The 17,927-nt window shown below is 51.2% G+C and overlaps 1 protein-coding gene across 3 annotated transcripts in view; it reads left to right on the top strand.

Annotated features, from left to right (window-relative positions):
* NECTIN2 (nectin cell adhesion molecule 2) overlaps positions 1–17,927 on the top strand; it is a 57,285-nt gene that overhangs the window by 36,946 nt on the left and 2,412 nt on the right. For 2 of the 3 annotated variants that reach the window (XM_088139876.1, XM_088139875.1), the window contains exons 6-8: positions 15,447–15,591; positions 16,329–16,392; positions 17,151–17,255. In XM_088139876.1, coding sequence (XP_087996002.1) covers positions 15,447–15,591; positions 16,329–16,392; positions 17,151–17,255 — 314 coding nt within the window. Of the gene's footprint in view, positions 1–318; positions 1,822–15,446; positions 15,592–16,328; positions 16,393–17,150; positions 17,256–17,927 lie in introns of those variants that run through there. The other variant, XM_088139874.1, reaches the window with a different exon arrangement.

The following is a 17,927-nucleotide window of genomic DNA, read 5'->3' as shown; positions in this document are numbered from 1 at the left end:
GGATAGGCCAGGAGCCAGATGCATTGTGGGTGGGCAGAGTGGCTGGGGAGAGGGGAGGATAGCTGGGGCGCATTGTGTTTGGGACAAACTCTGCTTTCTGGACCCTCTGACACCCTAGTGTCTCTTTGGACGTTCAGGGGCCCCTTGGCCCCTTGCAAGGGATGGTGATAGCGATGGTGATGGAATGGCAGGGTCCCAAGGACCCCCCGGTCTCCTCTTTCATGGATCCACTTGAGGCTCTGCCCCTTCCCCAGTGCTGGTATGACTAACAACTCGCATTGCTTGGAGTGACTTCCTCGTCTTCCTTTTTTTACTCAGACCAGCCGGTGAAGAGTCAGAGCCGCAACGTTGGAGCCCTGGCCGGGGGTATCGTGGGGGGGATCCTGGCCGTGGCAGTTCTGGGGGCCATAGTCGTCTTCATCCTGCACCGCCGGCACTCCCGAGCTTCCAAAGGCTCCTTTGACCCCAAGACCCGAGTCTTTGGCAACGGGACCGCTCAGCCTCCGACCAGCGAATTCGCTGAACTCAACCAGCCGCTCAAGCCCCCCCAAGGGCGAAAGCAGGAGGAGGAGGAGTACCGGGAGGAGGAGCACGAAGAACGGCGGCACCCTCCCTATGGCTACGCCCCACGGCACCAGGAGGACGAGGAGGAACGCTTCGACCAGCTGGGCCCGATGCTGCGGCTCAGCCCTGACCCGCGCGGCTACGAGTACGATGACATGGAGTCCCAGCACGACGGATCCATCATCTCCAAAACGGCGGTCTACGTGTGAGCCATCTTGACCGGCGAGGGAACCGTGGTCCCTCCCAAAGACCTTCGGATGCTCTTTTGAGGGTTTTTAATGTTCTCTTTAACTTATGGACTCTGCGGAGAGAAAGCCTGCTGGAGAGAGGCGAGGCAGCTGCGCGGGCCGGTGGGAATCCGAGGAAAAACTAGCGGGGTGTTCCGGGGAAAGGGGAATCGAGGAGAAGAAAACGGACGAGGCCTCCGAAACGTCTCTTCTGGAGAACTCTGCAGCATCGCTGCCTCCGCGGGCTTTTTAAACCTTTGTTTTTAACGCTAGAGGAGATGCGAACCTGACGGGAATACAAGGACAATGCAGGAAAGGAATTAAATTTATCCAGCATCCCCATGAAACGGGAATCCACGCTGCCTCCCGCGTCAGGGACTGAGACTTCGGCACCCTCTCCAAAGTGGCACTGTGGGGATCGGTGCCCTCTACTTTGATTGCAAGGGACTCAGCTGCTCTTAAAACGCAGGGCTCCCCATCAGCACCCCTGGCGCCAGGGAACCAGGCCTGAGGTGCCCTGCTCTTGTGTCTGATAGCATCTTCTCCTCTTGGAGGAAGAGCAGGGCCGGGGAAAAGGAGCAGCCCCAAACAGCTGCACAGTGAGCCCCATGGTCTTTTGAAAACTCTTGGGTTGAGGAATTATCCAGGAATTGCCTGAGGTTGTCAGTCTGAGGATGCTGTAGTTTGGCCGTGTACCACTTCCTCCTTCCGTCTCTGGATCGGTCTCGCATGCGAGACAGAAAGGGACGGTTTGCCGTAGCGGGGACAGATAAAACCGTTCCTTTGTCTTCCTTGTTCATACACTTCCTTTATGCTGTGCTTTATATGTCCTCCCTCCATTTTCTGTAAATACCCCAGCTTTAAAAAAAAAGATAGAACCCCCCCCCAGCAAAGGCACAGAGTTATTTTCATACTAGGTTTTGCTGTCTGCCCCCCCCCCCCCCGCTCCCCATCAGCTCTGCCTTTGCTTCGTGTGTAATTAAATGCTGTCTCAAAACCTAAATCTTATCTGTCTGTTTTGGATTTAGCCAGCCAGAGCTGGACTGGTGCCTGGGATGGTGTAAATAAATGCCGGCGTGGCTGGAGGTGAAACGGTCTTGTCGCTGGACCACGTTAGGCTTGGCTGATGTGCTTGCATTTAGAAAGGCCTTACGTGACGCAGGATCGTTTGCAAACGAAATGAGATTAAGAAACGGCATTGTCCCCGTAAGGGAAGGTGATGTTTTGGTGAAAGGAAAACATCTAACATCTGTCCAAGTTCAGGGCAGCTAGGTATGGTTTGCAGACATGATCATGTCATTGATCGCTTTCCACCGATCTGGGAAAGGCATCAAAATGATTGATTTATGTTAATCTGGAAATATTTCTGTTTACAAAGAAGCTGCCGCCGGACTTACTTTCTTGCAGAAGGAAGCAGCATTCTGGGAACTAAATGTCAGGCTCGGGCTACATAAACTAGACTGCCACAGCTCCCAGATGCCTGGAGGACATTATTAAATACATGCAGAAAATGTCTATTCATGTCACATTAAGAATTACAAAATCTGCCGGCAACCTTTGAGAGGTTCAGGGAGCTGCATCCAAGACCTTTGGGAGCGTAAGCAGACCAGGTGGTTGGCGTGCCAAGTAATGAGGCTTAACTACGTGTCAGCAGTGTAATTTTGTTCAGTGAAATTTAAATGCGGGTTAAATCAAAGTTAGGTTTTCTCCTGCCTTGGTTGGCTTCTTTGTACCGGCCTTTCTGATTTGAGCGCAGCCCTAGTTTCTGTTCAAAGGCCCTTGGCCAGAAAAGGACGCATCCTTCTGGATCTGCATAGGCTGGGTGGCCCTGGTTTATCTGAGGCAGTTCTGCGTTTTTTGACTTCCCATCTCGAGTGTGACCTTGTACGTCTACAGCAGTGTTGTCCAAACTTGGCCACTTTAAGATGAGTGGACTTCAACTCCCAGAATTCCCCAGCCAGCCATGCTGGCTGGGGAATTCTGGGAGTTGAAGTCCACTCATCTTAAAGTGGCCAAGTTTGGACAACACTGGTCTACAGCAACTGACAGTTCTTTAGACAATTGTCCTGCTAGAGGGATTTTTCTCCCCTGGTTTCTTCCAAGTCTCTCAACATCCACTTGCTGAAACTGAAATGCAGGTTCCACATATTTATAGGATTCATGTACAGGAATATAAGGGCACCACCTGGTGGGTTTCGCTTCTGAGCAGTCAAAAAGGCACTTTTACTTGCAGTTGGATTTCTTTTTCCTACAGGTTTTAAGCCAGTGTTAGAAACCTCCTGATAATTTCCACAATGTGTATTCATTCAGCCTAGATTCTTTCTTCCCAGCATGATGCCCAGGGGTGCCAGTAAACCAGTATCATCTTCTTTGGCATTTGCCAGTTCTTGTGTCCCATCTGTTTTTCCCCCCTCTGGATTCCTGTAATTTAAACAACAAGAACTCCCCAAAAATGGGGGGACACCAGCATGCTGAGATGCCAGGGGTCAGCCTCTAGCATCATATTTATTTATTTATATTTCAAATTTGTCACTGCCCATCTCGCTGTAGAGCGACTCTGGGCGGTTTACAATAAAAAGGATAAATATGAATGAAAATAGAATAAATATTAATTAGATACATTAAAATACAACAAGATTCCTCTATAAAAATAAATAAATAGCTTCCAAGGAATTGGTTAAGCAGCTGGCCAGTAGTAAGGGATGACCCCTGCAGACACTCTCTGTGTTTATTGCTGCTTTGTCGGGGTGTCCTTCCCTCATTTTAAACTCCCCCCCCCCATTTTGACCTGTGAGATAGATTGGGTTGAGAGTGGCCAAGCCAAGTGAGAATTTGAATTTAATGCTCCCTGATTTAAGTCTGGTATTTTAATTCCTCCACTGACCTGAACACGGCTGCTTTCTTCTCTGTTCTTTGATAAAAGCTTGGTGCTCGGATCTTGGTCTCTCCCGATTTAAAATAACTTGAACATTTATCAGTAATAACTTTGCTTCGTTGGCTTCTGAAGCCCTTGTTACCTTCGTGCTGGGCCATTTTTCTGGATTTCGGGGCAGCGAGCCGCCCTCTAAACCATTACACAACAGCAGCGTCCAAGCAACCTTCAAAATACCTTCTGCTGCGGAGAGCAGGTGCCTGTGGCTTGGAGGCAGTCTGAGTTGTCGACTTTGGCATGTCTCCATGACCACCTGTCTACCCCAGGAAGGCGCTCGCGTTTCTTCAAACGCCATATCAGCAGGTGCAGCCAAGATGCTGTTTTGGAGAAACACTGAGCTGCTAGCTGTGGTGGCACCTCCTCGTGCTTACAGACAATAATAATAAGGATGCCCCTTCTTGGCCCCCTTCTTGCAGGGGGGATCTTATACTCTGCAGGGGGACAGTTGGGCTGGAAAACCTGCAGGGCTCCAGATGTTGAATCCTTACCCCCCGCCGGCCTCTCTCCCCGTGAGTGGTGCTGGCTGAGGTCGGGAGTTACAGGTCAGCAACAGCTGGAGAGACCCAGTTTTCCCAGAGCTGCCTGAAACGCAACAGACTTTTAGGGAATGGGGGTGGGTCGGTGGGGGCTCCAAGTGGAATCCCCAAACTGTCCAGCCAGGGTAGAAAATGGGCAGTAATGAACTGATGGAAGAAGAAACAGACAAGAGCAAGGGAAATACAGAATGGGATAAAGCAGGTGGAAGGGCGTGACTGGCTGAAATTCTGAATAAGGTTATTTGCTAGAGTATTTTGTGACAGCTCTGCCTGGGTGGATGGAAGCTGATGATGGGTGTGTGTGTATACACACACACAGGGAAATAGAGCAGAGAGGAGGCACATTTGACTGCTTCCCATCTCTTTATGAGACACAGTGCCTGTAATGCATCTCTGGTAGAGCGGTTGCATCTTTTCCACCCAGTAAATCTTAGCCAGTGGGCTTTTCAACAGCCTTCTGGTTAAACAAGTTGTTGACTTGCCTCTACTGCTCAGCCTGTTCTGTGACTGTCTGCCAGCTTCTTGGGTATTTTTTTTTCAATTTTGCTCAACTTTCCTGCTCAGCCAGGACCATGACTTCCTCTGCTAGCCTGGGGATCGTGGGAGCTGTCACGCAGTACATCTGGAGCGTGGCGATGACTGGGCTGAAACTGGTGACTGATCTCCTCCCCGTTCAAAAGCAAAAGGACTGTGTCTGTTCTGCATTTGAGAGAAAGAAAGGAAAGGGGTTGTGTTTAAAACGTGCGCGTTCCAATATGCGCCGCTGTTCTTTGACGTTCACGGAGATTGTGTACTTGGACTGAACCAGATAACTGGAGAGAGTAGTAGGGGATGGTTTCGGCGGTAGAGTGTGGGTTTGAGCACTGTGGTTGTGGGATCAGATGGGCAGGCAGAAATGCAACTTGAGTAGGCTGGAGCAGGGAAACCAATGTCCAGAATGTAGCTTTCTAAATCAGTGTTTCTCAACCTTCGCCACTTTAAGATGTCTGGACTTCAACTCCCAGAATTCCCCAGCCAGCCAATTCTGGGAGTTGAAGTCCAGACATCTTAAAGTGGTGAAGGTTGAGAAACACTGTTCTCGAGGTTGAGAAACACTGTTCTCAACACTGTTGGGAAACCCTGGCTCAAATGAAATTTAGTTTTCTTGAGAATTCACATACAAAAGAATACATTCTGGGACTATTAAGTTGAACAGTCCCCATCACGCTGATCTCTCTCTGGGGAAGCAGGGATGTGCTGTGAAATGCAGAAAAGGAGTAAGAAAATGTCCAGGCCAAAGAAGTTAAAAGCACAAGATAAGACAAAGAAAAGGAAGCACATCAGTGTTATTAAGGGTCGGCCACGGTTCTTGGCTGATGTGCTCCACATGTGGACAAGACACTCCCTTCTCGCCCAGCTGTTATAATCTATTTTCACATCAGGTCAGGGTCCCGCTAAGCCCTGCTGTGAATATGGAGTCCCTCCACAGATTTTGGGTTTGTTGTTGAAGCCCATAACCAATTATTTTCATCCTTCGCCCCATCCAGCCTGTGATCTGGGAAGACACGCTTAACAGCTGTTTCTACTTATGAGGCCATTAAAAGGGCTTAGAGTGGTAAATTTTGGAGAGAGGTTGAAACAAGGTCACGTTCCTTTTGGAATAAGGCCCACCCCTGTGGCTGACCCGAGTCTATAACCTTGTAAGACTCAAGTTCAAACATGACATCCATAACGCTCTCCTGAATTGGCTGTTCTGCTGGCCCGCAATCACCATAAACCATAGATCGAGTTTACACAGCAGGCTAGGCCAAAAATTGATTAACTAGTTTGTGGATTCATGTGTTCTGTCAACCAACACATATGGTTAGCGTCTGGTTCATGGTGTTGTGTGAATGCAAACCACTGAGTTGATTAAAGCAAGCCTGATTCAGCCTGGCATGGATAATACAACTCCTCTTGGTTTGCTTAGGTTTGGCTTAACCCAGTCTGTGAGCTCAGCCACTGTGATCTATAAAGCTTGGTGCATAGTTTCACATGTGCAAACCTAACCAATTGTGGTTCGCTCAATAAACCTGATAGACAAACTATAATTCGGTGTAAAGTATAAACCCGGTCAATTTTTCTTAATCTCCGCTATCGATTTTCCAAACACAGCTCTGCTAGGAACCTTGCCTCTTCCTAGTCTGACTTGAAAAACCTACCGATGGGTACGCGGATTACTGACACACATGGCTGAAAGCTGAGATGGTGATTTTGGGGTGGCTGGGTGTGCTCTTAAGATGGGCTGGGGGATGAGTCAGTGAGACAAAATGTGCAATCCTTGGTCATCCACCTTTTCTAGGAGTGTTTCACAATTCCTTTCCGGTTTCAGATTCTTGGTTTTGGGTTCAGGGCAGGGGAGGATAAAGGTGCTAAAGAAAACTGGGTGCCATTGCCAAGGTTCTCAGCCTTCTCTGTATGGGAAGGATCAATTGCTTCCCAGGATCTTGGAGAAGGAGAGAAAAACATTCACCTGTTGGACTTCCGCCTCCTGTGTCTTGCTGCCATCCGAAAGGAGTCTTAAAGGGCTGCATTCCTGTCATGCGCCGGCCCAGCGGCGTTGGCGCCCTGGTGACAAAGCGCATGTACCCAGCCGTTGCGATCTGTAAATTAGGGTTTATAAAAAAGTGTACCGTGCGAACTCAGCTAGGAATGGCTTCCACTAACCATGGCTGGGTGACGAACCAAACCTCACTGCACAGTGGCCTATATGTTATTATAAGGAATTGTCTCTCCTAAATCGTGGCATTTTCATTTAGTTATCCTCTTTGGGATAAGCACGGTGGTTACGTGCAGGGGAATATTTTGGTGGAGATTTGGAAAGGAAAAAACGAGATAGCCCAGAGTTCGTTTTTAATCACGTTCTTTGGAAATGAAGGCTCTGTGGACAGATGATTTGGGAAGGCGGGTTGCAAGGCGAAATGATGGGGATTTTTTAAAAAAATGACGCTAAAATGGAACCTGTTTTGGAGATGGAGCTTCATGGTGGGAACAAGGAAAGGGAAACCACACTGGAAAACTGACTGGAGTTCAGTGTTTGTCAACCTTGGCAGCTTGAAGAGGGGTGGACTTCAACTCCCAGAATTCCCCAGCCAGCCTTGCTGGCTGGGGAATTCTGGGAGTTGAAGTCCACCCCTCTTCAAGCTGCCAAGGTTGACAAACACAGCTGTAGTTTGTACCTAATGCTTAAAGATGCCAATAAAGGTTGGAAGATAATCTTTAAGAAACAGTCGCATTGCCAATTTTCTAAACAAATCAACCTTGGCTCCTGGGCTTTGTGGCCGCTTTGCGCACTGATTTTAACAGAAAGAACGTACTGCTTTTCTTTACGGACATCGGTTTTCTCTGAAAGGCGAAGAATGAGCCAAGCAAGGTATTTTTCCCCCCCGGCCCAAGGACCGTCAACGTATTTTTCTCCATGGACCATTTCCAAAGAGGCCTCCGCTCAGATACAGACCTCTCGACCCCACGGTGAGCTGAGTGCTGATTCCCGACGATTTGTGAACGCTGCATGCAGGTTAAGCAGGCGTGGGAAAAAATGGAAACGGAGCACGCTTCCCCCCCCACACCTTTTTTTAAATTTTTCTGCTTGTGGCTTAAGGTCTTGAAGAGAAAATTCTGCACCCAGTAACACCCCCCCCTTCCCCCAAAAAACGCAGGAAACGATGCAAGGCCCGTAACGTTACAGATCAACGAAAAATGGTCACGTATCCGGGTTGGCAGAATTTCTCATGGGGGGATAGAATAGGACAGGATTTCCCCCTGCAATGGCAAATAAATATACTCACGCACGCACAGACGTACACACACACACACACACAAAATCTGAGGTTGGGGGGAATGGCTTGGTTAAAGCCAGGCCACCCGCCCGCTTTCGATTCACGCTGCCAGGAGTTTGGAGGTTGGGCTGGTCTCCCGAGCGGTGCCAGCAAAGCCGGTGCTCCTGGGGGGGAGTCGCGTTGGCTCGTTTTCGAGGCCGAAAGTACAGCCCGTTTTTCTCTCTCGTCTAGTTTCGTGTAAACACGGGCAAAGGCCTTCCCGAGGGAGGGGCTGAAACTGAAGAAGCGCCTCCTGTTGAAGGAAAGGCAGCGGGGAGCGATTCTGTCTGGCAAACAGGATCTGCCGAAGCAGAGTGGGCTCCGCCAGAGCGGGCACCGCCAGAGCGGGCATCCCCGGGGGCTCCTCTTCTGGTTTCTCTCGCGTTTCCTTTGGGTGCAGCGGCTGAAAGGTCTTCCAAATGTATTGCAGAATGGGAGGGGGGTAGGTGAGGAACGGGGCATTGGGCACTTGGTGCCCCTTCCCTAACCTGCTCCCTTCCCAGTGCTTTAGACTGCAACTCCCATCATCCTCAAACAGCATCCTTGGTCGCGGAGGATGGGCGAGGAGCACTGCAAGACATCGGCGGGGGGGGGGTAGGCAGGCGGGCAGCAAGAAACACAAATGCACATTGCAATTTCAGCCAAGCTTCAATTCCCCTCCCTTCCTCCCCGCTCTCTGGTTAGTGACCAGTCTTTGGCGTGGGAGGGCGGGAGCATAACTTTCTGGCCCACGCATGCTGTCATCTTCGGGGAATTTGAGCCTGCCGCCTCCAGACCTGAACCTTGGACTCCTGTTTTTCTTTCTTTTCCCTCTCTCTGAAACTGCCCCCCCCCCGCTTCCCAGAACAGCGAGGTTTCACTCCCATCGATTCCCCTTCTCCTCCTCCCGACCCGCCCGTCTGACTCACCCATCTGTTGGCTTCTCGGTGCCCCACCTTCCCGCTGGCCCTGACTCCTTCTGGCTCTACCTCCCCAAAGCCTATTTCCTCATAGCCACCTGACAGAGTGGATTATCCCTGCAGATCAAGTGGATTACCCTCTCCGGTCTGCCCTGCTTGGCAAAGGCGGCCTTTCTTCCTCAGCCTGAGGCTTGCTTTGAATTGGAGCTCGCCAGCGGTCATCCCGGCAAGGAACCGGTTTGCCAAAGCCTGGGCCTGCACCGCAGGGAGGAATTACGGAGGATGGTGGCCCGCGGGACTCCCTCGCGGGGTTGGGCAAAGGCTTGGGGACAGGACGGAGCCCCGAATGTATAAACACCAATGCACACGGCTGAGGTTGCTGGGCTCACTAGCAGGAATAGGGGCCCAGAGCGTTTCTGGTGGTGCTCCCCAATGGTTAAGGCCGGGCTGGAGGGATAGGGGCCCATCCAAAGTTGTGGGTCCTGTCAGCCCCAGACTAGCCAGTGCCAGGAGTGGGGAGGAACTGTAATTCAGCAACAGGAGGCAGGTAAAATTAGTTTTTAGACTGTTGGGGAAACCGAAATGGATGCAAACAGGAATCCACAACAGATGAGGCCCGGGAATTACAAACCAAGCCACCTTGAGGTCCAGCGGCAGAAACATGGTGGCCAAAAATACTTGCTTCGTCACTGAGCCATTTCCCCAAGCCAGCGCCTTCCCTTTGAGCGTGGACGCCCACTCCCAGATTCCTCAGCCGTTGGCCTGCTAGATGGGGATTCTGGGAACGGCAGGCCGTGCTTCGCAGCTGGCGGCCTGGCGTGAGTGGTTTCAGAGGAAGAGTGATAGTCCTGTGTCCTCCAGCTGTTGGACTTGAACTGTCGCTCTCAGTTTGGCTGTGGCAAAGGAATTGATGCGTGGCCCAAAACATCTGGACGACACAAAGTTAGGGAGGAGCGCCCATTCCTTGCCTAGAGCAACATCTGGGGCTACAAGTCCTATCGGGCCCCACCCTTAGCCACATCTGGAGGTTCACCTGTCCTTGCAGATGCAAAAGAGTAGGAGACGCAACTCGTCACGTGGGGAGGAAGAAGAGCCATGCCAGGTGTTGCTCCTTTTGCTAGGTCCAGGTGCTTCATGCTCCTTTGCAACCGACCAGCCCCCCCCTCCCCTGGGTTGCACCCGGAAGCTAAATCACGGCACTCCTTTGCCTGGAACGCTTCCTCTGAAGGATATCGGAGGCTGACGCTTGGCCTCGTGTCCTCCCAGCTGGCCTTGGAGTTGCTTGAGTCACCTGCCTCAGCCCGCCACCCTTCCTCCCCACTGCCCGATCGTAAAGCCGCTTAGAAAGTGATGCCTGGATACCTGGGTGGAGAGTGGGCGGGGCAGGCTGAAAGGTGAGAGTTGATTCTTGTAGGACAAGGAAGGGTGGAAATGACATCACCGCAACTACAGGTGTGCGCACCTGCCTTCTTCCCTCTGGACCAGTTTGCTGGGGAGACACCGGAAGGGTTAGCTTTGCCACGCACAGTGGAACCGTCCCTCACCCATTGCCTCGTTGGCAGGGAAGAGGCGGCTTAAGGCTGCTCCTGACCTGGCAAGCTCAGTGCCGGGTGCCCTCTTAAGTGGTTTGTGTCTTCCTGGTTGGGCTGGGGGAGCATGCTCCCTCCCTAGCCCATTGGACGGCCCCCTTCTTTCAACACCCCCCGGTAGTGTTGCCCAAAATGGCCCTCCCTCTCCACACCCTTAGCTCACAACCAAGTCTAGAGATTTTCGTTTGCTCCTGATTGTTGAGGGGGCTCCGCCTAGCCGGGTCTCCCTGAGCTGTGGCTGGCTTCACAGAACACGATACACTGATGTGCCAACCCTTAGCGTCCCATAAAAGCCGTGATGATATTGTGGGCCTCATGAGGTCATCACACAAAATGATGGTGATAACGACATGGCATACATGACAGTAGTTTTCTAACCCATGGGGCTAATCTGTGGGGGTCTCAACGGATGCTGTTCTCCAGGCTTATGCAGCACGCTGAACGGGACACAAATCAGTCACATTTTAGCCTATAACTTGTGGAAGCCCCACTGTTGGGGGTTAGTTTAACATTCAGTGCGCTGTGTGTACTGGGCAACCAGATGAATTTAGTCAACTCTGATTCAGTCATGGTTTGCATGTTTGCTGTGGGGATATTTAAACAAGCTAAATGACCATTTGTAGGAGTGGATTTCTGCACTGGACAGGAAGTTGAATGAAATTATCTCCAAGGTAGCTTCCTTCTATCCTATGTTGTGCCCGCACACACACTCATTATTTGACGTACATTTTATTCTCTGCATTCACACAGCCTGTGTAACCTGGTTTTCTGGGTCTGCAATGACACATCGAAGTATAAACTAACTAAACAGATTGGATTTTCACAGTGCCCCCCCAAATTAGCCAGGGTTAACGCTAACAAACTTAGCATATTCTGTGACTACACGGACTAGGTCTTTAACTGGCCCAGTTAGGTTTGCTATATGAAGACACCATAGACAGAGTCAGGGTGGGGAAGTGAACCTCCTAAACCTGTAGGACAATTTCTCTGATCTTGCAGGTTCATACCCCGGTTGCTGGCCTGTCTGATTTTCTTCATTTCTTAACTTGAAAAAGGGCTAATCCCTCTCTTCCGAGGGAAACAGTTCCATCTCCTCCTGTCTTCCAACATTTATCTTCCCCCCAAATTTTCCTCCTCCTTTCCCTTGCCCTCTCCTCCAGATTCAGTATTCCTCATGGCCCAGCGTCTTGGCGACCGAGCTGGCGTCAAAAGAATTCCACCGGAAACCTTCCTCTCAACCTAAAAATAATAATTTTGAGCTGCTGCGAAAGAGGCCGCGAGCAGCCGCTCGCTCTGAGCTTGTCCATGCATAATGTATGGGGCTGTGTGTAATTATGGGTTTTCCCAGGAGGGCTGAAGGGGAGAATCTGTTGCTGGATGAACACGCCAAGCTGGCAGCGGTGGGATGGCACAGGCAAGGCTGTGTTTTAGCGTCTAGGTGTGCCATGCGGGAGTTTCTGATGCTGCTTCCACACAAGGGGAACTTTGGATGGGCCTTAGGGGAAAGGCGGGTTCTGACACTGTCCTTGCCCTGCGTGGAGCAAACGTTTGTTCTCTGGTGCCTAGACGGGCAACAGAAAATGGGGCATAAAAGAAGAGTCACTCTGTTATTTAGAGCTTAGGGTTGCCAACTTGTTTTGTGGGCATCTGCTCCTGCACCTGTTACATCAGCTTGCTCTGTAGGCATTTGCCATTGTGCATGAAGCTCTTTGGAAAAGCACAGGCGGGCAGTTCGGGTGTGAGGTCCTTTCTCCGACCTGGTGCCCTCCTTAAGAGTATCTGTGGGTTTCAACCGTTCCCACGGTCGCCCTTTAAGGCAGAGGAGCATCACGTTCCTGTTGCAAGTGGCAAGAATGGGGAAAGCAAGGCTGATTTTGTTTAAGGCAGCGCTCTCCAAGCTGGGTCCCTCCGGATTAGTCCTGCATCTCTAGAAGTCAACCAGATTGGAGGCAGCTGAGGTCAACCCGTGGCTCAATCGCCAGTCCAGTGTTTCTCAACCTCAACAATGTTAAGATATGTGGACTTCAACTCCCAGGATTCCCCAGCCAGCATGGCTGGCTGGGGAATCCTGGGAGTTGAAGTCCACACATCTTAACTGGATGAGGTTGAGAAACACCACATCAGACCCCACTGTTTTTCCTAGAGCAGGCTGGCAAGCCGCGAATCGTGATGTCTCTTCCCCCACAGCGCAAATAAGCTGTAGTCCCTAGGCTGTTACAGAGAGATAAGAAGGCAGAAGCCCAGCATTCGTTCTCAGACTTGCTGCACATTTACCCACTTCCCGCTTAGAAATTAAATCAGAGAAAAGCTGGCCATTCTAACCTGCATCAATTACACCGTTGTATATGCCTCTACTTTGCATAAGACCTTTCGCTCCTGCTGCCCTTAGAAAAAGGCAAAGAACGAAACTGGAAATCCCATGATCTGATTTCTGGGACGCGATCGGGGCTTTCCGCGTCGCTGTGCACCTTAAGAACTAGAAACTTGATTTCAGGAAAGAAAAAACCCACAATCGCTTGAAAAGCTTAGGGTTTTTCGCATGTTAACCCCGATGTCCAGCACCAACTCTGGCTTGTGCATGGTACTGTTGCTTAGAAACTAGGAAACCTGATTCCCTGAGTATACCCATAGTGCCTTGCCTGTTTATCCCATAACTAGGGGGTGGCACCACTTTTCGCTTTTGGGATTCCCCTCCTCACCAACCTCCTCACCCGGTCGCCCAGGTGTTCAAAAGCTGAAGTGGTGAGAGGAGGCAGCCCACACCCCCCCCCCACTTCCCCCTCTGCAAGGTGGAGAGTATCTGGCAACTGGAGATACTCAAGGCAGCAGCTGGCTGCATCCTCTGCAATGCAGGACTGAAGCGCCCTCTAGTGCCTAAAGCTGGAAAAGGCAGGCCAGCGACAAAGGGCTTCGATGAGCCTTGCTCGGCTACCCCAGCCTTGCTCCAGGAAGGCAGAAATGCTACATTTTCATAGGGAAAAAAAAAGCAAAAAAGCAGAGGACTGTGGCTCAGAAATGCTTTGTCTGCAATATGTGTGTTAATGTTTGAAGTGCCCCAAAGACTTTATTTATTTATTTATTTGCTTAAGCAATTTATACGGCCGCCCCCCTCACTCACGGACTTTGGGGGATCTTTGCTGCCACGGGCTAACGGTCTGGCTGCCTTTCTTGAAAGTGGCGAAGGAAGGATGACCTCCTCCCTCGCAAACCAGAGCTTGTGTCGTCAGTTGCCTAAAGCAGGGTTCCTCAGCCTTGGCACCTTTAAGACGGGTGGACTTCGACTCCCAGAATTCCCCAGCCGGCATGGTTCACTGAAACTTGCATAGGGGCAGGAAACGATCACCCTGATTTGGGCCCAAATCTGGCAGCGTAAACTTTTAAAGGCCCTGCAACCGTTCCTGCGATCATCTGGCGAACGCTGACCTTCTTCAGGGGCTCCCAGATGCTTTCTCCGTATTGTTGCGACGGACTTAAACGCGTCTGGAAACAGACTTGAGCTTTGTTATGAGCATTTGCTCATCTGCACCGTGCTTACGACTCCTTTGTAAGAGAACGGCCGTTTCCAAGCCTGCTGCAGAGACCCGGAGGCTGAAACGTTCTCCCCCTGGTTTCTGCAGGCTGTGTTACGGCTCCTCAGACCCAGCCCCGGGCGAGTCGGTTGTGACTGTTGTGGTTGCAAAGATACGCTCGGAAAGGCCCCAGTCACAGCTAGTCAAAGTCCCTGGAGTGGTAACAGCCGAACAAGATTTCCAATAATTGGAGGTCTGATTTTAGCATCTTTCACGATGTGTGTTTGTGCATGTGAAGAGGGAGGGAGAGAGGATGCCCTGGTTCATCTACTGCGCTAAGCCCTGGTTTGTTTAATTCATACCAGGCAGAAACCACAATGATCTGGGTCCACACAACGTGCTTAGCTGTACAATCAAACCCGCTCTGTTACGGCTTAGCCCGGTGCCAGCGAGGAGAGGGCAAGAAGTGTTATGCATGACGGCTCAAGAGCCGGGGAGGAAAGAATTAACTAATTGAATTAATAGAGCCGCCCAACCTAATGGGCTCTGGGTGGCTTACAATAAAACCAGCCCGTAAAAAATCCCCAGCGAGATGGCATGACTTGAGGAAACTAATATTCTGGGAAAAGAGCCAGGTATTCCAGACTCGCTTGACGGACAGCAGAGTCGGGGCAACCTCGGGCGGGAGGAAGCCGTTCCAGAGAGTAGGCACCGGGACCAAGAAGGCATGCTTCCTGGGACCCGTTCGACGGCATCGTTTCAAGGGTGGCACCCAGAGTATGCCTATTCTGCCAATCTAGTGGGGCAGGCAGAAACAATGGGAAAAAGATAACCAAGTCCTACGGCAGTGTTTCTCAACCTTGGCCCCTTTAAGACGGGTGGACTTCGACTCCCAGAATTCCCCAGCCAGCATGTCGAAGTCCACCCGTCTTAAAGGGGCCAAGGTTGAGAAACACTGTCCTACACCATGAAGAAGAGCTTTATAGATCACAACCAGGATCTGATCTTATGGGTTCTGGCCCCTCCACGGCCTGCACGTGGGCCCTGACTAAGTTCCCCCCTCCTGCGCAGGGACAACATTTATCTTGCCAAGTAAAAAAGAAACCGTGAAAACGTTAGCAGGCAATATATAGGTCCCTGATTCCATCTTGCAGCAAAGTTGGATTAACCGTGGAGCAGGATTTGGATTTCTTAAATCCTGGATAGACAGGCCCAAGATGGGGGGGGGGGTGGAGCCAGTGGCCACACGGCCATCACCCTTGCCCTCAGGTCTGCTTTGGGTGGGTGGGGGAGCACCCCTGCCAGCGTCGCCTGCCCGCCTCACTGAGCTTGCGCTTTCGTTCCCCTTGTCCAGAGAAGCCCAACCCGACCGGCGCAGCCACCACTGGGGGCATCATTGGAGGCCTCATAGCCACCATCGTGGCCTTGGCTGTGGTGGCCACCGGAATCCTGATCTGTCGGCAGCAGCAAAAGAACCGGATGGATCACGAGGAGGATGAGTAAGTGGTTCAGTTTGCTCTGGGAAGCCAGGCGGAGAGGGTGGGGGGGTTGGTAGGGGGAAGGGGGCATCCCGCCCACCCACCCACCCCTGAGTTTCCTGGCAGCAGGAACAGGCAGCCCTCGCTCAGTCAAGGGTTGCATCTCTGGGCATAAACCCCAGAGCTGCGTGGCATGAGTGGGTGGGGCTTCAGCAATAAACAGAAGTGGGTGGGGCCAGAAGGAGGCGGGGCAAGTCTTGCATCCTTCAGTCAAATACTCAGGAAGGGGGAGACCTGGGAACCCCCAGTTCTCACACCCCCTTTTTCAGGCATCCCTGACTCTGTGATGAAGGCATCAGTCTGCCACCAGGGAGACCCAGGTTCTCAGCCACAGAAGCCGCCTGGGTGATTTTGAGCCAGGCCCTTTCCCGTCTCATCCTACCTCACAGGGTTGTTGTGAAGAAAAATAGGAGGAAGGAGCTCTCAAATGAAGGGCAGCCTAGAAACCTAAAACCTGAATAAATGACGGAGAAGCTCGCCAGATGTTGCTTGATCTTCCGGGATCTCCATGCCTTCTGGAAGGACGTGGTGTTGGAATTTGGCAACATCTGGGAAGCCTCAGCGCCTCCCCCCCCCCAGTTCTGTTGTGTGAGAGCAAACAATCCAGCCTCAACTGTGCCACATCAGTCGCCATGTGCCTAAATGCAAAATAGATTGCTGAATGCCTTTATGTGGTCTGTTTCTTGCCATCTCTGCAGTTTGGAAGGACCCCCAGCGTACAAGCCGCCACCGCCTTGCCAACTGTCGGAAGAAACGGAACCGGTAAGTATCAGCCCTGCTTCCTGCAGGCATCTGCTTTCCCCAACCCAGTGCCCGCTGGGGCACTTCAGCATGGGCCAAAGAGTTGGCGAAGGCTGCGTTCAAAGGAGGCCCAGGCCGAAAGTGAAATCAGTGACTTAAGTCCAAAGCAAAACATTTTTTTTAAATATAAAGCAACCACTGGGGCTGTTGCTACTCTGCACTAGAGGGATATTTGGAACAAAATGAGCCCATGGTAAGGATTCCACACGTTTTCCCAACCCGTGTTTATAAGGTGCTTGTTTTTAGCCTATGGAACACGGCAAAGGGCACAGTGGGGCAGGGAGAGTCTGCTTCCAGTCACCGGAAACCTTATCCAAACGTTTTCTTTGGTTCCGAAATTTCAGGGTATGAAGTCTACCCCCTGATGAGGCCTTTTTTGGCATTCTTAAGGGCTAGGAACTTGTGTGTGTGTGTGTGCGTGTGTGTGTTTAGATGGAAAGTTGGGATTCTCAGGAGACCGAATCTTATTCCCAGCATTTCACATCTGCTAGGGCGGTGCAGTGGAATAACCACCCTTGAAAATGGAAAGACTAAAGAGAAGGCAGCCAAACCATAGCCGTGCTTTTCTTTTTATTCCTGCAACTGAGTGTGAGGGGTCTGGATGAACCCCCAAAAAACCCTCTCCTTGGAAAAGCCATGCAATGGGGTGCAAGAAGGTTTTCCACAGCCTGGCAGCGTAGGCGTGATCCTGTCTTCACCACCGCTCTGGTTTATTCCAGGTTCCTAACCCCACTGGGGCTGAAAGTATCCCACTCAAAGCTCCCTACTATGAACCCAGCGTCGCAGACAATCTCTTTGGAGGAGTCGGTGCCACTACAACAGAGGTGAGGGGCAGCTGGCGAGCCAATCTTCTGAAACGGGTTTAATGTGGACAGCTGGATTTGTCTTACAGTGGGAAGTTCCCCGGGTGACACGTGAGAACTCTTAGAAACACCAAACTCCCTACATCAAACCCTATGTAAGCAGAGCCCTCCTAGGTTTCATCTTGCACATCAGAAATCAGACTTCAAGGTGTGGCAGTCAGGAATGTGCGTGTAAGAATCCAGAGACTCCTGGCCTTCTTTTCCCTTAAATAACACAAATTGCTAGTCCTCATGACTGGGGGAAGAAATAACCTCTACCAAGTACATAGAGGTTGGAGAAAGCAGCTTGTGTGTTCTCCCAGTATGGATACAATACGGTTGGTGTCATAAATTTCATGCTACAGCCTTAACCAGCCACATCCTTAACTTAAATCCTGGGATTTCCTTGCCTGCGGTTCAGGCCTGGCCACTGTGGGGCTGGCTGGGTTCACACAACACGCTAAGCCAATGTTGTCCAAACTTGGCCACTTTAAGATGAGTGGACTTCAACTCCCAGAATTCCCCCGCCAGCATGGCTGGCTGGGGAATTCTGGGAGTTGAAGTCCACTCATCTTAAAGTGGCCAAGTTTGGACAACACTGCACTAGGCTATGCTAAAATGTGACAGGGCATCTGGAAGTTCAGTGTGATGTGG

Source organism: Python bivittatus, unplaced genomic scaffold (genome assembly GCF_059951505.1).
Source record: "Python bivittatus isolate LINGU-HERP-01145 unplaced genomic scaffold, Pbiv_v1 ctg000310_np1212, whole genome shotgun sequence".
In the NCBI taxonomy this organism is placed as follows: Eukaryota; Metazoa; Chordata; class Lepidosauria; order Squamata; family Pythonidae; genus Python; species Python bivittatus.
Note: the sequence above shows the minus strand (reverse complement) of the source record. Positions and strands in the feature narration are given on the sequence as shown.